General features: G+C 42.1%; 1 protein-coding gene and 1 long non-coding RNA gene across 8 annotated transcripts in view; one reads left to right on the plus strand and one right to left on the minus strand.

The window, feature by feature from the left end:
* LOC123371704 overlaps positions 1-22555 on the plus strand; it is a 117309-nt gene that overhangs the window by 36271 nt on the left and 58483 nt on the right. For both annotated transcript variants that reach the window (XR_006579911.1, XR_006579912.1), the window contains exon 2: positions 11631-11732. This is a non-coding gene — a long non-coding RNA (uncharacterized LOC123371704). The remainder of the gene's footprint in view (positions 1-11630; positions 11733-22555) is intronic.
* Positions 1-22555, minus strand: part of C5H4orf19 (chromosome 5 C4orf19 homolog) — a 70953-nt gene that overhangs the window by 27507 nt on the left and 20891 nt on the right. For 2 of the 6 annotated variants that reach the window (XM_045019504.1, XM_045019500.1), the window contains exon 2: positions 9473-9555. The exons of 1 other annotated variant lie outside the window; for it this stretch is intronic. Coding sequence is in view for 1 of the 5 variants with exons in the window: in XM_045019498.1 (XP_044875433.1) it covers positions 1129-1195 (67 nt within the window). In the remaining 4 variants the exon portion in view is untranslated. Of the gene's footprint in view, positions 1-232; positions 327-1128; positions 1243-9472; positions 9556-22555 lie in introns of those variants that run through there. 3 more of the 6 variants (XM_045019498.1, XM_045019503.1, XM_045019501.1) reach the window with 3 other exon arrangements.

Genomic DNA, 22555 nt, shown 5'->3' on the forward strand with positions numbered 1-22555 from the left:
ATCCCAGGATCTCAATGTGCTATTGCAAACATTAGTAATTACAATTTACTTGCAAATTACTTCAAATATGAAATGCTACAAATTAATTGTTATACTTCTGGCTTAATCACAATGGCCACCCATGGGGGAGCGTGGTCTTGCTAACCAAGGGACGTGTATTGTGGTCAGGTGCATGCTTTAGTTAGGGGTGCATGCAGTCACATGTCTGAATAGTAAGAAAATGCATCCTCACCCCATGGAGCCCAAGTCTTGACTAGTGGAAACTTGCCCTGATTGGCAAGATGCCTGGAGCAGAGAGTGTATCTGCTAGCATCCCTCCTCCCACTCACCGTGCTGAAAGGGCAGGGTTTGATCTGTACTGTGTTAGTACAAAAATAGGTACTAATTAGTTTCAATATATGCAGTAATAATATCAAGCATTTTTATCAAATGCAGCTTTGCCAACTTGTAAACATTTTGAGTTGGTGGCGTTGGAACATCAGAGGCAGCTCCCTTTCTGAACCTCACCCTCTTCCCCGTCTCTGTCTATTAATGTTTTTATATGGTCACTGTGATATGTTCTGACCCTTGCACTTTGTTCTTCTCTTCTCCTCTTCTTGAAGACTCACTGACCAGCAGCTACAAATGGGCAAAGATCTTCCATTGGAAGCAAAGTTTAAATGTTCCCACCCAGCACTGACAGACACTTCCTGGCACATGCTAGTGTTTGTTTAATGCTGCTTCACAGGTGGCCTGACACCAGTGTGATGTAGTTAAGGTTGACTTTCAGCGATGGTTTCTGCAAAAGTCATATTTTTGCGGTTCTAAATGCTAGCTGTTGCCTAGCTGACCTTCCCATAAAACAAGTAATAATCCTTCATGGTTATTTTAAGTCCTACTGGCTCCTCCCTAGAATGTTCTCCTGGCTCCATAATCTCATAACTTTGCATGTAAAATCCTTCCTTTTTCTTTCTCTTGGTGCAGTGGGAGCTTTCTCTCTCCAGTGGGAGCTTTTCACACCCTCCTGAGCACCGTTGGAGGTGTGTGTGTTGGCTATTTCCCTCAGGAAAGGAGGGGAGGTATTTCCCAGCCAGGTATTTTATTTTGTTTCCTTTATAAAGGGGCCCCCTTACAGGCTGTTCTCCGTACCTGAGAGTGCTGTGCTCTTGCAATGCTGCTCCCTCTTTCCAGCTTTCTCTCTTATCCTGGCCAACATTCCTTCTCTCTATAAAACAGGCTCTAATGTCCAAGGCTGCCTGTGTGAGTTACTGCTGAGTACTTAGGGCCTGGTCCTGCTTGGTGCTGAGTGCCTCCTCTGAGGTACTGAGTGCCCTTAGGTCTCTCAGAGGTTGATGGGAGTTGTGGGTTCTCTGCACCTGGCAGGAGATGCTCAGCGCCTTGCAGGACAGGCCCTTAATGACTAACATGTTTGCTTACAGTCACTGCACTGCTAGTATCCAAGTTACTGCTTTGAGATACCTCAGCTTTGAAAAGAGCTGTGTAACACTATGTAATACCCAAATACTCTTCGGTTCCTCTTCATCTCTGTCTCTGTGTTTCTCTAGTGAACACTCATACTCTGGTGTTGTCTCTCTCTCTCTCTCTCTCACACACACATACACATTAATCTCTATTTTTATGTGTAGTTTCTCTCCTTTCCATCTCCGTGGAGGAAGTTTGAGGGGATACAGCCTTCTAAGGCACTTATTACCAGAAGCACATGGTGGGTATTAATCACACTGATCGGTAAAACATAATGAGGTCTAAACCCATCCCTTACATTCCTACACCCGTAAACATATTTTAAATATTTATTCAGGTTTAGAGAGAACCATGTGTCCTGTCTGATTTCCTCCTTCTACCACCCAAAACAATAAGTCAAAGAGCATCTTCTCACCCCACTATTTACCATATCAGGTTAAAATATGATTTTCATTTTAGATTATTAAAAGGAAGAGTGGGGCAAAGGGTAAATCCCTTGCAATCATTAGCTAGTTTGCACATGGGACAAACAAATATGACCAGTAGCATAAATAATCACTCACTTCCTCTTCAGACGTCTTTCCTGCGTTTACTTTAATCTCTCATGACTGCTGAAGTTCATTTGTCCCGGGTTCATAGTAACTTCTCCCTCTATTATTCAGTACTTGTTCTACCGTAGTGCCTAGAGTCCCCAATCAGGTATCAGGGCCCCACTGTGATAAGCATCCCCTATACATGTCTGAAAATGCAGTCCCTTTCCCAAAGAGCTTACAGCCTAACCATATGGCAAGAGGCAAGAGGTAGTTCCAGCAAACAGCTGAGCGGAAGGACAAGTTAATAGTGTGCAAACCATATTTGGTTGAGTGCGCAGCAGTCACATGTCCACTACTTACCCATTTTAACCCCCTTCAGCCACCTGGTCACTGCTTGTAATACTACATAACACTGTAATATCACTGCATTATCAATTATTACTTGAGTGCTCAGAAGATGGACAGTGGGTCATTCTAGCCAGGGGTGATCACATTGCTAGGATTCTGTACCACTGAAAGACATCACTGGAATGCACAAAGAGAGCCAGCTCTGAGCTGAGTTGGCAGCTCAATCTTGTGTGCCAGCATATCCTGTTTGGCCAGCATTGCTGGTGTCTGACATCACCAGCTAATCCATTGCCGTAGTATTAATTTAGGTCAGGTTGCTCACAGTAATAATAATAATTAATAGGTATATCAGATTCTGTATACATGCTACATATATCAATGGGTATGTTTCTGTAACACGTGCAGAAAACTGTCTTGCCTTGTGTTCTTAGACTGCAAGGAGCATGAGCACTTACAAACTCTTATGGGAGTAATAGGCAACGTCCTTGACTGGTGAGGAGATGCAGAAGTACATCCAGCTGCAAACTGAGTTCATTTTATTTTAACATTGATGCAACTTAATATGAAGTATCAGAGGGGTAGCCGTGTTAGTCTGGTTCTGTAGAAGCAGCAAAGAATCCTGTGGCACCTTATAGACTAACAGACGTTTTGCAGCATGAGCTTTCGTGGGTGAATACCCACTTCTTCGGATGCAAGAATACCCACTTCTTCTTGCATCCGAAGAAGTGGGTATTCACCCACGAAAGCTCATGCTGCAAAACGTCTGTTAGTCTATAAGGTGCCACAGGATTCTTTGCTACTTAATATGAAGTACATTGTAATATGCTGCTTAGTCTATTTTAAATATTCTACAAGTGTGAGGCTCTTGTGGTAGAAGAAAGTGTTACTGACCAAATAATGGGGTTAGAATGGGAAGTAAAATCTAGAACTTGAGTTTTTTAAAACTAAGTGTCTCTAACGACATTATTTAAAAGGCTTTAAAATAGCCTGATCAGATGAATGCCATATAATAGTCTGTAGAATGACTCAGATGTATTGATGGCAGCTTTATTAAGGATTCCGGACAAGCTGTCTGTATTGATAACTTCTATGTCTGATAGCTAGACTTGACACCAGAGAGAGTTTGAGGCCTAATGGCATAGTAATAGTGCAGTGGGCTGCCATGTTAGAAACTGAGCATTAGCAGCTGATTGGTGACTCTCATCCCTGGGGGTAGTGGAGACTCCATGCATTACAGATACCCAATGGACTGACTCTCTTGGAGGGAAAAGCAGGACATGCTTACTCATTTGACCAGCACCCCTTGAAGGCTAATTCAGCATTTTGCTGGAGGATGCAGCTTGTGAGTTTTATGCCAGGCCCCTTGCAGTGAAGAAATGAAGTGGCAAGTGCGTGGGTTGTGAGGAGAAGCATAACAATATAAATAAAACCAAGACAGTGGTTGGGCTAAAGCCCAGGTTCCCAAGATTCTGAGATTAACTATTCTTCAGTAGAAGCAGAATTTTTTTGCATTAAGCAGGTCTGATTATCTGCTTCATAGCTTTGGAAACACAGTTAGCTGCAGCCCTGGCTGGGGAATTCAAAGGACCATTGCTATTATGCTTCAGGGACTTTTTAAGGAAATCATTAGAAAAATGTCATGTAGTGAACTTGTTTGACTTGATGTATGGGTATGCTAGGAGAGAGGCATATGGGAATGAATGCATGCTAGAGAGACTTAAATTTTAATGTTTTATTTTAAAATATGTGGCTACTTAACATGGAATTACAGTCAGAAAAGTTGTGATGTAAAATGGCAGTTCTGTTCCCTGTGTGTTTGGCTTTTAGTGACAATCTTTAAACTATTTTTGTCTCCTAATAATGGACATTTAGCTTCCAGGACCTCCCTCTTAAACTCCTTTATATTATTGGTACCATTCTGTATCACAACCACAGGCTCCTCCCTAATAGATTTCACTAGAAGTTTCAGTATGTCTTGTGAGATTAGGGTGACCAGATGTCCCGATTTTTTGGGTCTTTTTCTTATATCGGCTCCTATTACCCCCCCAACCCTGTGTCCCGATTTTTCACACTTGCTGTCTGGTCGCCCTATGTGAGATCTACCATCTTCTTGCTGTGAAGACAAGTCATCTAATGTCTCTTATAGTCACCCAGCTATTGATATTTCTCCATGTGTCCTTCAGTCATGACACTGACTTCGTCAACTGGAGGATCAAGACAGCCTTTTCTGAGGTAGACGCGTCCTAGAGTGCCCCTGCATATTGTCTCTGTAAATAATTAAGCCTCCCCCAGTTCAGCAGCTCTGTCCCAAAGATGCCGAGGGACATGTTTCTTGCACTGGGTGCATACATGTGGCCACAAGGCAAATAGTAATACATTATGCACTCTAGGACTTATCCAACTCCCTTTGAAGTAAACAGAGGACTTTCCACTGAGTTCAATGGAAGTTGACTCAGGCACTGAACTGCATAGTCCCTCTTACCTTGACTAATCTATGGCTAGTTCTCTACCTCCACTGGATACACTGAGGTTATTTATTTAATCATTTTTCTATGCTTTCTTCCACTATCAGTTGTTTGAGCATCCCACTCTTCTTGGCACCAAGCTCCCATGCAGTTCAGACTTCCTTGTACTTGCTCTGTCTGATGCCTTTCTCAGCATGGGAGCAACTTTAGATCAGTAGTTCTCAGTCGTTTTGGGCTCAAGACCCAGGTGTAAATGTTTCTGGCCTGTCATGACCCAGTAAATAGTCTGGGGGTGGAGGTCCTGGCATGGTTTCGGTCAAATCCTTCCCCCGCTCCTTCCTCAGTGGGTTGGGTCTTGCTTGTCACTCACCCCTGCAGCTCCTGTGTTGTAGGGCTGGCTGAGCTTGGCTCTCTGGTAATATAAGGTAAGGTAATAATTGGAGATATACCAATCTCCTAGAACTGGAAGGGACCTCAAAAGGTCATCGAGTCCAGCCCCCTGCCTTCACTAGCAGGACCAATTTTTGCCCCAGATCGCTAAGTGGCCTCCTCAAGGATTGAACTCACAACCCTGGGTTTAGCAGGCCAATGCTCAAACCACTGAGCTATCCTCCCTCCATGCTCTGCTCTGGGCATTGCAACCCTGGGGTTGCAGTGCCACTCAGGTTTGGCCCTGCTCCCTTGACTGGACCAAATTTTATGTGAGTGGAGTTGTGACCTGGCTCATGGGGTTGCAGTGTCACACGCTCAAATTTGTCCTACTCAGACTCCCATCATGATGGCTGGGCTAACGCTGAATGGTGCTGGGAACCCAGAGGTTGTAGTGCCTGCAGCAGGAAGGCGAGCTCAGCTAGCCCCGTAGGACAGGAGCTGCCACACAACCCTTTGAAACATTCTGACGACCCTATTTTGGATCCTGACCCATGGGTTGAGAAACCCTGTCTTAGATTAAGGGCAAGGTATAAATCCAGGGACTCTTGGTAGCTGTCTCAAAAAATACTTCTAGTTCCAAATGCAGCAACAGCTAGACAAGGGAGACTTCAAGGTTACGTGGAGGAGAAGATGGTGAGAAGAAGAAGGGTTTACATTTATTTGGTTCCATAGTGTTTTTCAGATTAGGAAGAGCCAGTACAGAAGGGATAGAACTAAACTGTGGTACAAAATATGGACATAATTTTGGTGGATTATTTAAATGCTGAAGAAAGCCAACAGGTACTGAGCACCACTCAGGTCAGACAAAGATATCTGTTAGGGATGGCAATAGAACAAAGGTGTCTCTGTATCTAGTAAAAGATAGGACAGAAATTACAGCTGAACTGTATGAAGGGCAGGTTGATCAGAGAAGAACATACCCTGTTATTTTTCTGGAATCACATTAAGGAGTTAAATTAATATAGGCACACAGCCAAAAATTAAAACTAGAACTGGCTAGAAATGAGTGTGAGAAGCTTACATTCAAAAATAGGTGAACTAGAATGCCTGACAGTAAAAAGGTATCTTGATAAAGTAGACATTACTGAAATATGGTGGGATGACAGTAGGCCTATCATGCCACCTTCTTACAAGCTGATTATTATATTAGTTTTCTTACTGCTTCCTCTGATGCATCAGGTGCTTGCCACCGTCAGAGACACTGGTCTGATGGCAATTCCTATGCTCTCATTACTGTCAGCAGTGTAGTCAATACAGCAACATGAGAATGAGCTGGATTTCTGACTCTTGCATCATCAACTAATTCTGCCCTTATTTACATTTTTGGAACCCCTAGGAGATTTGATGAGGATTGGAAAGATGTAATAAGGGCAGAATTTAGCCTACAAAATAGTTTATTACAGCTGGTGCTGAATGAACTGAAGACAATTCAGCTTGATTTTCAATGCCTAGAATGAACTCTGAGTTGACAGTTATTCAAGTCAAAAGGTTTTGTTGTTTTTTTTTAATCTGTAAGCAGAACTGCATGTTAAGCCACCTTCTGAGCCAGAATAGCGAGAGAGAGAGGGCGGTTTTGCTTGCATAGTACCTCAGACTCCCACTTTAGACTTGACCAAAGCCTACAAACCTGCTGAAGGTGGAATCACTTTATCAATTTGGGATGAGGTTTGTTTTAGTTTTCTTATTTGACCATTTTAGAGTAATTTTTTGCCTTACCTGTGCCAGTTTTATAAATGTCCAGTGTGATGGACATTGCTCAGAGTACACCTCTACCCTGCTATAACGCAACCCGATATAACACGGATTCGCATATAGCGCAGTAGCAGCAGGGCTCCGGCGGTGCTTTAAAGGGTCCGGGGCTCCGGCTGCTGCAGGGAGCCCCAGGCCCTTTAAATCACCGCTGGAGCCCTGCTGCTGCTACCCCAGGGCTGTGGCAGCAGGGCTCTGCTGGTGATTTAAAGGGCCTGGGGCTCCCCACGGACAGAGCCCCAGGCTCTTTAAATCACCGCTGCAGCCCTGCCACCGCTACTCCGATATAACAGCGTTTCACCTATGATGCGGTAGGGATTTTTGGCTCCCAATGACTGCGTTATATCAGGGTAGAGGTGTACTATAGAGGGTGAGAAGACTAGGAAGGGTGTTTTCTTTTTAATTTCTCTAGGGGTAAAAACTGTGAGGAAAAACTCTATAGGACAGAAACAATGAGGAGTCCTTGTGGCACCTTAGAGACTAACAAACTTATTTATGCCCAAGTAAATGTTAGTCTCTAAGGTGCCACAAGGACTCCTCGTTGTTTTTGCTAATACGGACTAACACGGCTACCACTCTGAAATCTATAGGACAGACTGGTTCTTAGCAATTAGCGCTGGCTGGCCAACATGAATTCTGTTTCATGAAGAAGTTTTGATGTTTTGACATTTGGTTTAATTCTGCATTGGAACAAAAACTAGAACTTTTGCAATTTAGAGAGAGAGACCCCAGAATAACCAGTAGCCTGGTGCTAAGGTGTTTCAAGTCCCTGATTCAGAGCAGGAACTTGAATCTCTCACATACCAGGGGAATATCCAATTACTATTCTGAGGTGAGAGGTCTTTCTTTTTCCCTGTAGACCTGAGAAACCTTTCCAGTGAAAGACCACTTTTATCAAAAAATTCCTGACCAAGTCTATCAGCAGTACTGCTATTTAATTAGTCCTCTGTGCCATAACTTCACCACCACTGCATGGCAGCACAACATGACTTTATACTGCTGTGAAGTCAAAGCTCTATTTGGGCCGCTTCAACCCAATTGTCACTCTACTTGACCACGTTGCCTCTTGCACAAATTTTGCTTATAAGCTCCATGCAGAGGTACTAGTCTATGGTGGTTTTACCTACTTTCATGGGTAATGCTGGGAGTGTGGCTAACAGAACTTTTAAAAGACTAATTATAGCACAGAATCTCTAGTCCAACTGGAGAATTTCTGAAGCAAAACATGGGCTCAGCAGTTCTAGATTTAATGAAACATGTAGGCCAGATTTTCTAAAGGAGCATCTAAGTGTATGTGCCCAAAATTGCACCTTCCATTTTTTTGCACATGTAATTTTAGTATCACAAGATTATTGCATGCCTAGAATCCTATGTGTGCAGATTTGGTAGCTGGTGGCTCTACCTTCTGCTGTTCGTCTGCCTGTTTGGTGTACACACTTCTTTTTAATTTGGGTTTTGGGTTGAGGTGTTCAAATGGGTTTGGTGGATATCTGCACATAGGCAGCCCTTTATATTATGTAGAATTGTGTATTTTAATTTAAGGAGGAGGAGTCCTGAGTATAGGAAGGATGGCTATGGATACCATTCTAAATGTACAGCTGAGTTTTTTGGGAACATGAATTTAAAGTCAGGATTGAGGTCAGTTAGGGAATGGGCCCCTTGCCGTCATGTTCTGACTGTCCTGGTATCCTGAAAATCATCTTGCCCTGGATATTTTTAATACCTCTGATTAATTAATGCTGCTAGAGACATTGCCAGGGGCACAAAGACACTTGCAGTGAAAAAAGACTGCAGTAACCCTGGAAGCAGTGAATGTGACTGAAAGGGATTCTGTTCTGAAAGAACTACTGGAGGGAGCCCAGCGGTTTCCCCATATTTATAGGAATGCTGGGATTGTCCCTCGGTTGGAGTGAACTGGGGGCCTGCAACCAGCTCAAATGGGACCCGCTGAGGTCAGTACTATCTCTGTTGGCCCTGGCATTGCCTCTCAGGTTTCCCATCTCTTTTTTTCCTCAGTTCCCTCCTATCTTCTTCCAAAAATCTTATCCTGTTCTGCTCTTTTCTTTCTCTACATCCTGTTGTCTGTCTTTTCCCATTTGTACACTCTGTCTCTCTCTCTCGCTCTCCTTTTTTGGATTGGATTAATTGATTTTAATTTGAGTGAGTCACTGCTGTACCCCTGATTAGTTAAAATCTCTTTATGATGTTTCATTTTCTGAACTTCAAAGTGAAAACAGGGAGGCTTTCAGTTGTCACTACAGAATGAAGATCAGGCTGGAAGGAAACACAGTTCAGAACCTGTCCTGTCAGTCTGTGTAGGTATGACCACACATCATCATCATTAGACTATGTGATAGGCTAGCACAGAGAAAAAAATAATCCGATGACATGCTTATTGCACCTGAATGCAGAAGACATAATGGCATATCAGAAGAATGTCTACTAAATCCAAAACCTACAAGAGGAGAATAAAGATCCTCTTACCGATCAGGGTGTACTCCAGGATGTACCAATAAGGATGTGCACTCAATTTCCTCTAAATGTTTAATTTCTCAAATCTCCTGATCCTACAATAAGAAAGCAAATGTTTTTGACTCATGGAATCAATAACATTTTGGGAGCTGCCTCTTTCTCATGTTTATAATGCAAAATATTTACAACAGTATTAGCCCCGGTTCTTTGACCATAGCAATGTAGTAGGGTTCCCAGCAATCCCTGCTCCATACACTCTTTAAAAAAAAAAAAAAAAAATCAGATTAAGCTCTGATCCAGCAAAGCACTTAAGTATAAGCTTAACCCATTGAAGTGAATGGGAATACTAGCCAACTTAAAGTAAAGCGCATGCTTTGTTGGATTGTGGCTTATGTGAATTACTGGCTTTTTAAATTAAAAAAAAAAAAGCAAATACTCAAATATGCGGTTGTACGGTATATTTTCGAAGGGACCAGAATATTTATATCACCTAAAACCTTCTCTTCACCTTACACTTGTCCAAATCCCCCAACCCCCTTTGAATCTTCATGAACCTGGAAACTTATCAAGTGCCTCAGGCATTTCCCCAATACTGCACTTACTAGTAAAAATATTGTTGTCTCTGATATGTGCTCCTGGCTGAATGAAAATTGCATTAAAATGTCTCTACCAACCATTGACAGATGGGGTAGATATGTTCATATGATGATAGAATTTGAATATGCAGATACTTTTATCTTTTAAAGGATATTAACTTTTTGTTTCCAGATATCCCACAAAAAATAGTGTGTGTGTGATTGTGAGAGGCAGGACTGTATAATCAGCAGGTCAACCTCATTCCATGAAATGGGCAAAATATGGGGCCCAGGCTATGAAGTTTGTCATGTACGCATTTCTTACTAGTGACAGTAGAATGTTTGTACAAAGATTGAGGGCAGTACATCCATTATATATTACTTCATTTGCAGGTGTCGATCCTGCACAGGGTTCTGCTTGCTCGAACCATGCACCCTATGTGGGGGATCAGTGAAGTTGGTGGCATGCCGCATGGGCCTATGGGTGCCTGTTAGCAGAACCCCATGCAGGATTGGGTCCTTAGTAATGTCATTCTGAAATTCAGCAGTGGTTAGTAGGGAAAATATGAATACAGAGCACTTTCAGAACCACCATTGTTCCTTCCCTATTTTTAGGCTATTTTTGCATACAGTTATTTGTTTTGTGTGTGTATTTGCAGTTATGCAAATCAGGCTCACAGTTCCACACCTAAATTGTTGGAAAATAAAGCTCTCAACATCCCATCATGAGATTTCAGTGTTACCAGTCAAATTATACCAGTTAGGCAGTTGACAGTCACATACATCTTCTTCAGAGCTGCCATTTCAGACTGTCTGCAGCAGAATCATGCTAAGAACCCTGCGTTGGGTTAGTGTGGGTTTGCACTCAGTCCATATTTGAAAGGTTTCCTGTGCAACCAAAAGAGTTACTTTGCCTTCCCCGCTTCCTTCCCTCTCTCCTTCTCCCCCCCCTTTTTTTTTTAAAAAGGGGGGGTCTGAGTTCTGTAGAATCAGATTATGTGGGTTTTTGATACTACCCCTGGGGTTTGACGAAAACCTGGGAACTCTTAACTACTTACCTAGCTCTGTACCCTTAGGGGTAAGGCACATCAGATGCTATGGAGTAAATAGGTTTATGGAGATTTCTTCTCAGTGATGCCATGTAGTGTTGAACTTGTATCTGGTTGCATCAGTTTGTGAAGGAGAAGAGTTCTCTGGTGTCTGTCAACTTTAGTTCTGTTATATTTGATGTGGATGAATTTGATCATTCTTAATTATAAAATAGGTTCTGTAAAATTCTCTCATTCACTTCTGTTCTGCCCTAGGATTAACAGGGGATTGTTATCCTCATGTCCTTGCTTGTTGGATGTAGGAATCCAGGCTGTGGCCTAAGAGTTTACACACACTACGGAGCATTACAATTTCACCTGACAGTGAAATCTGCATTCTGCTTATATTGCATTGAGAGAATGCAGATTTTAGCTAGCAAATACAGAAGCTACATTTTGTGTTAATGAATTAAACCTTAAGGTGCCTTTTATTTACTGTGATTTGTTTTCATTTGCTGACTAACTCCAAACTTTAAGATTAGCAGATACAATATTTTTTCTTGCCAGGAGCGAATTTATATGTCGACTAAAAATGGAGAAGAAAAAACCCCAAAGAGAAGAGACAATGAGTCACAGTTTTTGGCAAGCATATCCATTACTAGATGTCAGGTAATTAAGTTGTTCCATTCTGAATTTTCCCTAAACCACAATATATGGGATCAGTTTCTGTTAAACAAAAGGGATTTTTAAAGAATTCATTCATAAGATTATTTGCCTAATACTCTAAGGACTAGCATTAGAAAACATAGTAGTGTTCGAGACTTTATGTGTAACGAAGAACATGGAAAAACTGACAGACATTCAAATGAACCTGCAGATCAGTGATACTGCTCTTCATGGTGTCAACCAGAAGTGGTAACCAATCTCAGTTTATATTTAAACTTTAATATTTTTTTCAATTCTTGGACTTGCCCAACTTGAAAATTTAAAATTATTCCTTCCACCACGTTTGGAGCATGCTCACACTTACAATTTCAACTGTGTATGTTTGTCATTCCCACAAACCACGGCTGCCTCCTAAAACAAAGTCCTCTTTCTCCATTTATCACTTGCTTAGCAATGTCCTCCTCTTAGTGACTTTAGGAAACTTTCTCGATTTGTCTGGTCAATAAAACAAAGGCATATTTCCATATCCTACTCTTTTGTATTGTTCTGAAGGACAGAAAACCCTTGTGTGCTTCTGAATGCATTTGGGTATTGCTATGCTCTTATATGCCATAAGATACAATGACACATGATTTGACTCATGCCCTATAAAGTAATGCTTACCATGTCTATGAAGGTTGAGTGCACTTTTATGAGACTGAGTGGAAGCCACATAGTCGTCATGGGTCCAGGCAGAAAGCAATTTTCATGTTACAAATTAACCTAGGATTTTTAATACAAATGATTAGCCTAAACTCCATGTCCCATCATTGGCTGTTCCAATTACTTATACCATAGACACACCTATTGTGTTTCCTTTTTTGTTTAGTTCCTGAAAATACAGTCTCTCAAAGTCACATGGTTAAAATCTAAATGAAATATGATAAGCCTGCTTTGGCATAAACACTGGGTGCAGTTTTGTGCAGCAGCAGAAGGAACCTTTTAATCATTGTGATCAGTAGTTTCCATGTTTACCTTCCTGGTTTTTTTGCGCCCCTTTTTAGGTTGGTTTTGTTTGTTTTTTTTTAAATTATATCTGTGATCAAATGCAAAGCATTCATTGTTCAAGTTATTCTGCTTTCTCTGTGCAGGCTGTGCAACTATTACTCCACCTTTGCTGTGCTATTGCTTTGTTTGGAATTTAGTCCCTAAGGAATGTATGCACCATGCAGGGCTCTTTTGTTGTATAAGGTTACATGAAGAAGAAAATAGACTCCCTCACCCTAAGGATCAAAGGGGAGTTGTGTTTGCTTTACTCAGTGAAACAAAACAATGTTTAACCCTTTCTCCCTGATGCCAGAGCATCATACATTGGTATTCCAGATAAACAGGACTGTAAGCAATACTGGATTTACATTGTTTGAACAAGGATCAGAGGGGTAGCCGTGTTAGTCTGGATCTGTAAAAACAGCAAAGAGTCCTGTGGCACCTTATAGACTAACAGACGTTTTGCAGCATGAGCTTTCGTGGGTGAATACCCACTTCATCGGATGCATGTACATCCGGCGAAGTGGGTATTCACCCACGAAAGCTCATGCTCCAAAACATCTGTTAGTCTATAAGGTGCCACAGGACTCTTCATTGTTTGAACAAGTGTACTGATTTTAATTCCCCAGCTCATGGTTTAGGATCACGTGTGATTATCAAAACTATTTTATTTTGAACCTAAAGGGAAGTGTGTTTTTTTTTTTATTTCCCTCATGACTCTTTCCCCTTCTTCGTTCTGCCCCGTGTGTAGTCTTGCTACTTAGTTCAAGAGCCTTCTCCTCTGCCACTTCTATTGTCTGAAACAGTTTCTCTCTGTCTCAGCAATTTTCCATCTCAATTCAAATTTCAGCTGCAAACCTCTGATTTCCATGAGCTCTTGACCTTTCTGTCATACTCACTTTGCTATTATTTTTTATATATGGCATATCACTCTATAACTGTATTATGCAACCTTTGGTAAAAAGCAGTTTGGGATGAATTTTGAATGAGATGCTTTTTGAAAGGCCCATTGAATGTCAATGGCAAAACTCTTCTTGACTTCACTAAGAGCAGAATCAAATTCTTTAAAGTTCTGTTGTAAAACTGTGAAAGGAAAAACTCATATGGAACTACAGCTGAACTTGAAATCATGCATATTATTCTCAGGGAAGCTCCGGGATCCAGAAATAATTTTTGCAATCCTAAAGCTGTATGCCTCTTATCTAGATCCTATAAGGACAGGCTTAAGTAAATCCCTGTATTACTAAAGTTTTCTTAACTTTTGGGGGGCAAAAGGTAAAAGTGTTTTTCTTTTTAAAATTTTAAGAAATAAATGCTCATCTTATTTCATCAAAGCGTGACTGACTTTTAACAGATATTTGTAGTGAGATTTTCGTGTATTTATACTAAACCAATTCATAAATTCTTGAATTCTGCTGCTTTCTGGAGATATTTTCCTTTTATAAATATTAACATTCAGTCGTTAACAATAGAAAGTAGATAAATGAGGAACCAAGATGCCGTTCGTCTTTTAACCTGGTGGGGGGGGGAGAACACTGTCTGGTATTTCTCATGGGTCCAGTTGCTGAAACAGGAGAGTTTTTTGCTTGGTGATGCATCTGAGCAGTAACCATAAAGGTCCTGGCCATTTTCTGGGGATTAATGACAGGGTTGGCAAGAGAAGATGGTCTGAGACTATTAACCCAAGATGGTCATTAATCTCCAGGAAAAGTCCTGTGCTCTGGCTAGTTTCTGTATTTAGATGGCTTGCACCCCCATCTACCACCCGGGAGGGTATAAGTATCTGTTTTGCTCACTTAGATATAGAGGGCAGGGAGAAGTCCCCCTGAGATTCACCCCAAACAGTGAAAATGTAAACAAACCCCAAATATATGGGTTTCTAAGGAGTGACGCCTTTTCAGTCAATACGTGCAAGGGATTTCCGAGAATTATTCCTACCTTTCTGCTAGCCAGTCAGGAAGGCTGAGATAGCTCTCTCCTTGCACAGTCCCTGCTATACCACTGTCATCAGTGATCGTTGTTGGGCCCGATTCAGCTGGGAGGGGTGAAAGTGCATGCTTTTGCCCTTGTGGGGTTTTTACTGTGAGGGGAGCACAGATGATGGTGCCAGTGCTGCACTCTCCCAGAGGTTCCATCTGGGAAAGGAACCTTTAAAGCTTGGGCTCTACAAGAATAAACACTTTTCTGGTTATACCTGTTCCACCAAGGTCATAGGCTGTGCTGGCCACCTCCTGCTCCTCCCTGTGGAGTAGGTTGTGGGCATCTTGTGCTCTGACTTCCCTGCTCCTAGCAGTCCTTTGGCTGCCTGGAGCACAGATCCCAGTGGAGTTGATTGGGGCTGTAATTTATTAAGTGCCATAAAGGTCCATAGCACTTAACAAAACACATTAAAATCTGGTAGTTTTCCCAGGCTTATGGTACCAGCTGGTGAGTGGGACAAACCATTTCCGTTTCCCTTTTTGCTCTAAGTTATAAAGCACTTTATTGGTAAAGATTCTCCACAAACCTAGGATTGAGGTTCTGGTTCCTGTGCATTTAACATCCCAGAAAACTTCCTGTTCTTACAGTGTGAGTGTTTAAACTGTAGCATTTCAGTGCAGACACTACCTACACTGAAGAGGGGGGCGGAGGGTGGGGGTTCTCCTGCCAGTGTAGGTAAACCACCTCCCTGAGAGGTCATAGCTAAGTTGATGGAAGAATTCTTCTGGTAGCGTAGCATACACTGGGGGTTAAGTCTGAATAGCTCGCTCTCGCTCTCTCGCTCTCTCAGCGACGTGGATTTTTCACACCCCTGAGAGACGTAGCTCTGCTGATGCAAGTTCCCAGTGTAGACCAGCTCTCGGTTAAGATTTCAAACCATCTAACTGCCATATTTAAAGTAGATATGGAAAAGTTCCACATCTTCATTTTTGCCCACATATATGTGGAGCATTGGAATATCTACCTCGTCATCTTTTGGATTGTAGAATTTGTCAGCTTCTGAGAGCACACTGGATTTTACCTCTCTTGTATAAAAAGGAATTTTTATCACCATCTCAAAAGATGTTTTATTTTTTTCTCAATACCCAGTAGTAATCAAATCGGTGGCAATTTTTGCCCTTTTAGCATTGTGCTGATGAGTTGTTTTTTTTTATTAGGGTCTTCAGATTGACATTCTAGTGCAGGGGTTCTCAAACTGGGGGCTGGGACCCCTCGGGGTCGCGAGGTTATTATATGGGGGGGTCGCAAGTTTTATTATGGTGTTAAATATATAAAGTGTTTTTAATGTATAAGGGGGGGGGTTGCACTCAGGGGCTTGCTGTGTGAAAGGGGTCACCAGTACAAAAGTCTGAGAACCCCTGTTCTAGTGCATTGTATGTACACCTCTACCCCGATATAACACTGTCCTCGGGAGCCAAAAAATGTTACCGTGTTATAGGTGAAACCACGTTATATTGAACTTGCTTTGATCCCCTGGAGCGTGGAGCCCCCCCTCCCCCCCGGAGCGCTGCTTTACTGCGATATATCGGGTTGTGTTTATATCGGGATAGAGGTTTATTAAATGGATGTTTTTCTTTGTGTTTGCAAGAGACACATGTCATGTACAATTAAATAAAATTGAATTGGGGTAATATGAGCTATGCAAATGTCATTAACAGATTTTCTTCCCATTACACTAGCCTCATTAAAGCCAGGGACAGGATCTAGAGTAGAATAGACTGAGGTGCTCCTGATTTCTAATTTTTAACTGTTTGCTGATGGCATGATCAAAAGAACTGCTAGAGGAGAAATGTCTTATGAGATAGGACTTCATCCTGCAAGTTTTAGTTCCTTCTTTGAAATACTGAGAACCCTCAGCTCCTATTGACTCTGCAGGAGTAAAGGGTGCTCAAATCCCCACGTGGTCAAAGCAGAAAAAATTAATCTGCCCACGTGATTAAAAAACCCAAACCAAACTCACAAGAGAGAAAACAAAACCACCACCCAGGTCCTGTAGCTGCCAAACCCCAGAAGTTGGCTCTGTTTTTACTTTTGAAGCTGGACGTGAGACTGAATTTAATTAATGGGTTTGACTTGCTCTAGAAATGCATAGTAAAGAGCCCACCCTCCCCACATTTCTCATGGATGCTGTAAACATACAAATGTTGTTGTGTATTTACTCATGAAAACTTGCCAGCATCATTGTGCTAGATACAGCTGAATGCCTCGAGCAGATGGCAAGCCAATGATGGCAACAAATCCCTTGCTCTTTGAACACACAGATCATTTCCACAAAAGCAGCAGGTTACAAGGGGTTAAATGGCTAATGTCACTTTCTTGGTTCCACATGAGTTCTGCTCAAACAGCATTAACAATACTGTTACGGAATATCATATATGCAGGCAAAATGTAAATATTGATATTGTGAAGAATTTTATTACATGTTAAATCCATGTATCCCAAAATATTTGAGTTAGATTTTTCCTGCCATACTGTGGAAAAGTTCCCTAATCCCTTTTAAAACAAACAGGCAAACAAAAAGAGATCCCCACAAAAGTTTTGGAATTTCTTAGGCCATATTGCTTGTTGTTACTATGTTTTTAGTTATATTTTGTGAAGTATAGGAATGAAACCTAGAAATGGCCAGACTGTATCAGTCACAAGTCTAGTCCACTATTCTGTTAGTGGCCTGCAACAGATGCTTCAGAGGAAGGGCAAAAACCCTGTCAGCTGACATTTCTAGGATATCCTCCCTCCCCGCCCCCACCCCCGGACAGTTTTCCACCTATTCCCCAGTACTTAGAGATTGCCATAAACCCTGAAATATGAAGGTTTATATTTCTTCCAAAATTTATTTTTTGTCATCTTTAGTAGTAGTATTCTGGAAATTCATGTTCATATAAATATCCGATCTCCCTTTGAATCTTTGAGTTCTTGCCTTCAATTGAATGTTGTGGCAACCTGTTTCGTGGGCTAATTGTGTGTTTCCTTGTTTCTGGGATTCAGAGAACTGGGTTCGAGTCTTGGTTCTGCCACAACCTTCCTATGTGGTTTTGGGGGAAATCATTTAAGCATGCGCTTAACTTACATGCTTAAAGTCAATAAGCTACTCCTGTATTTAAAGTTAACTTAAGTGTTTTGTTGAAACAGGGCCTATAAATCTGTCTCACTCCCTTTCTATAAACTGGGAATGACACTTCCCTACTACATAGAGCTGTGATGAGTATAATAAATTCATTAGTGTTTGTGAGGTGCTCAGATATTCGTGATGGGGGCATATGGATAAATAATTATGGGCTGTACCAGTGCAAACCACACATTTTAATCCAGTAAACCTCTCTCTCCATTTTTCAATAACTTTAATAACTTAAAAGGAAACATGGATCTTTTCAAATCTGGTACAAAAATGAGTGTTTGGGTAACACCTTTCAGCCCAGAGCACATCTTCATTGCTAAGTTTAAACCTTTGGACACATTTGTAACTGCTAACTTAAATACTGACACTGGTATTTCTTTCTGTCAAAGTTCACAAAGAATGCCATCAAAGCACTGGCTGGTTTGGGTGCTCCTCATTACGAGAGAACGTTCAATAAGTCCGAATTTAAATGTTTCAACTAACTCCTTCTGTATTCAGCAGCTTGAAAACAAAGACTCTGCTCATTTATTTTACTATGAAGGCTTTCGCTGAAGCACCGAGCGACATTTTACCCTGTAAACATTTAGTGTAACTCTCTCTAATGCACAGGTCTTAGCCGTGGTAGTGATTCTGCAGGTTCAATGGATTTCCTGTCCAGTCATCTCCATTACGTAGCAGGTCAAACCGCATTCCCAGGGTGAAATCCCAGCATGGGGCAGTTGCACCGGCTGGACTCTGAAGAAAACAGCCATAGGCTCTGCTGGCTGGAGTGTTCTTGCTGGGGAAGGTGGGGTTGCTAATTGCCATTTTGTAAGAAGCTGAAGGCAGAGCTCTCATTACTGTCCCCCGCCCCTATTGTTTGCTTCTCTCCTCCACCTGGCGCATCATGTCAGTCATTTAGATTATGAACTCTCTGGGAGAAGGACTTATTTTCTTTATTGCATGTTTATACAATGCTTAGCACAATGGGGCCCTAGTCCCCGACTGGGGCAATACAAATAATAATAAATAGCATAGGTGGGCTATGTCCAAGAAATGTCACATGTTTGGGCTCATGTAGTTTTCCTTGAATTTTTCTGTTGGGGGGAGTGGGGGGCAGAATGCCTTTCTTCTCATCCCAGAACTGATGGGGGTTCCACTCCCTGAATCCACGGGATCCATGGAGACCCTGTTTCTGCCTAGCGGCTCCACCTTCTCTAGACCCCTAGGCACATGGCTCCTCCAGCAGTAGTGCTCCCAGGGACTCCTCTTTCGGTGCCCCTTGAGCTTCCCCAGAAGAAGGTTCCAAATCGCAGAGAGGAGAAGAGTAAGTTAATGCTGGGAAGGTAAGAATTAATTTACCTTCCAAAGTCCCACAGGTTTCAGCCAAGTACAATACATTCTCCTCAGCTCTCCCACCAGCTTCACACCTCCCACACCATGAAGCCCCATGGAGGGGCATTTATGGGGTCAAGGGAGTAGGAGGAGCCATGTGGCAGAAGTGGTGTTTCCCTTCCATTCACTCCTGTCAGGCTGAGATATTCTGGATCCCAGTCCCTTCTCTCCTCTATCATCTGTCATCCTGGGTCATAGCTTGGAAAATGTAAAGATTGCAGGCTGCTTCCATATAAAAAAAAAAGTCCAGAGTAGACAATTTCAGAAGGGAAAATATTAGATCCTGTAATCCCTTCACTCAGATTAGAGATTTTGCCATTAGACTGACAGTAAGTAATAAATCTATATCTCTGAAGGTTACAGAAAATCAAAGGACTGGTTTAGCAGCTATGGTCCAAACGCTGCATCCTGCATTTTAAAGTGAATATGGTAGTGTAATATTCTGAGATATATTAGTTGAATGTGACAGATCTCATGCAATATTTGGAATAATTATCATGTGTACTAATGGTATAAGGTATAAGATCAAAAATCAACTCTGTCTGTACAGCGCCTAGCACAGTGGGTTCCTGGATCCAGCAGGGCTGTTGAGGAGCTACTGCAATACTACTACTTGTCCTTTGTTGTTTACTATCCCACTGGTCATATAGCTGCATCTTTCGGCACCTAAATACCTTTAAAAAGCTGGTTTCCAGTTCCCATTGAAACAACTAGTTTAGGCCCCTCTGAAAAATCTTAGTCTTAACTCTTAGAATGATTTGGTGGGGAAATATCAGCAAAGTTTGAGGATGCTGCATCTACAGTCTGCTGTGCGATAATAAAATGGGAGCATGAATGGATGGTAACAAGGCTGAAGACTTTTGAGAATGAAAACACCTCCCTCCTAGTATCACAGGCCTTATCTACACGGGCAGAATGGGGCCTTTTTTCCCCCCAACCAAGTGAGCTCAATTGAATTAGTTTAACTTGACTGAACCCTTCCTTCCCTGCTCCCTCACCCCCAACACCCATGTAGATATAGCTTAGAGTCTTGAAGATCACTTGGGGTGTAAAGTGGGATGCCTAGGCTACCACCAGACTAACTAAAACCACGTTAAAGGGGTTAAACTCTGTGCCTACATAGGTGTGTGTGTTCATTCCAGTTAAACTAACAGAAAAAGCTCTTCTCTTGCCTGCATGGACAGGGCCTTACTTTGTAAAAAGTAAACACCGGTGCAGCTGGAAGTGAATGCTACTGTGTCTGTTTATGTAATTTGTATATATTGGCTCTTATTAAAGAGAGCAGAGACCACACATCCATTCCTTCTCTATCATTACTTTTGTGCTGACTGCGTAGTGGCATGTTAAACAAAACAAAAATCTACCTGAACATCTGTAAACTCAGTCACGTGCACCTCATCCCATACTCAACACAATTGCTTATGCATTTAGAGCAGATTGTATCTGGAAATTTAAATTACTACTGGCCACTGTTTTGGAAACATCTGTTTTACTCATGTAATGTAACTAAAAACTATCTGAAAATGCACTGACAGACATTTGGATGAGATGATGTGTGATGGTTCAAGGTGTATGAGCCATTGAGATTGGTTTAAATTTCTCCGTGAGGCAGGAAATGACTTCCCTGCAATCTTGTCTTTAATTTTTTTTAAATCCTATGAGATTGAAGCAGTTCAAGCATCCATTTGAGTCTGAGCATAAAAAAAGTCACTGTTCCAAAACAGGGATAAAGTAAACCAGTGAAAGCAAAGTTTAAACCAATGCAGAGTATTGCCCTGATTTAACTAAATCAGTGCAACATCACATCTTTAGTCAAACTGGTGCAACTGTTGTGTGTAGACCAGGACTGAGAGAGTGTGAAAGGGTGGATCTTTCCATTTACAGCTTCAGAGACAAGTTTCCCAAAAGCAGCAGAGTCACTCAAGCTCCTGTTACTTGGGGAGGAAAGGAATAAATGCCCCGATCCTGCCAGTGTTCTCTGTGGGCAGATCCCTGCACCATCACAAAGCTCCATTGATTTCTCTCGGGCTTGCTGCATAGGTGCAGGCATCCACTGGGACCTAAAGACTGGTCTACATGCAGAAGTTGCACCACTGTAGTTACATCATTGAAGTTAAATCAGGACAACTCTGATTTTGGGGGAGACTTCACTCAGTTTGAGTGACATATTTGTTTAGCTTAGGGCTAGTCTGCACTGGCAACGCTAAAGCACTGCCAGGGCAGCGCTTTAACGTGCCTTGTATGGTCATGGTGCCTGGCCACCACCTCCACGAGGGGAGTGGCTCCCAGCGGTGGTGTTCCTGTCTACACTGGTACTTTATAGTGCTGAAACTTTCACACCCCTGAGCGAGACAGTTGCAGCGCTGTAAATTGCTAGTGTAGACAAGCCCTTAGTTTTAGGCTTTACAAATCATGAAGCAAAGAAGGCAATTTGTTTTTCCTTTTCAGGTTTAGCTTAGTTAAGCTAAATGGATGCAATGTGTGTGCATGGAGAGGACTCTAGTATAGACAATACCAGGAATGTAAATTCTGATCTTCCCTGGGTTTGCAGGAGGACGTCCTGGATGTCTCCTAACATATGTATTATAAGCTCTAACACCTTAATTGAAGGGTTGGGGGTGTTGAGTATTTAACAAAGGCTTCCTTTCTCTAAAACGTACGTTAGGGCTTGTCTACACTGGCACTTTACAGCGCTGCAACTTTCTCGTTCTGGGGTGTGAAAAAACACGCCCCCCGCCCCCCCTCGAGCACTGCAAGTTTCAGTTCTGTAAAGTGCCAGTGTAGACAGTTCAGCTCCCAGTGCTGGTAGCTACTCCCCTCGTGAGGGTGGGTTTTTTTATATAGCGCTGGGAGAGCGGTCTCCCAGCGCTATGCCGTGACTACACAGCCATGCTTTAATGTGTCTAGTGAAGACATGCCGTGAGTCACTGATGTTTAAAATAGAGTTTTAAATGGTCTGATTAAAAATCCCTTTCCTTTCATTTACTGAGCCTTCAGTCTTGTGATTTCATCCTTTAACTACTTCTCCAGTTATCATGCAATTCTCCAGTCTAGAGAGGAGCTGAATTTCTAAAGTGAAACTCAAGCAGGGGAAGGTGGGGAAGCCTTGAAAAAAAATATAGACCTTTATAAATCATGAAGCCAAAAAGAACAATTTGTTTTTTCTTTGCAGGTCAGCTTTTATTCAGTGTTCAAGTGATCTACAGGGCCTAGTGTGGGTTGAGGTGAATTTCACCCCAATGACTGTTCTCCCAGGTGATTGAGGTCGGCAGAGGTCCAATGTTAGGCCCTGATACTGCACTGAGATCTGCTACTATGGGCACCTGTGCCT

This window comes from Mauremys mutica, chromosome 5, assembly GCF_020497125.1.
Source record: "Mauremys mutica isolate MM-2020 ecotype Southern chromosome 5, ASM2049712v1, whole genome shotgun sequence".
Taxonomy (NCBI): Eukaryota; Metazoa; Chordata; order Testudines; family Geoemydidae; genus Mauremys; species Mauremys mutica.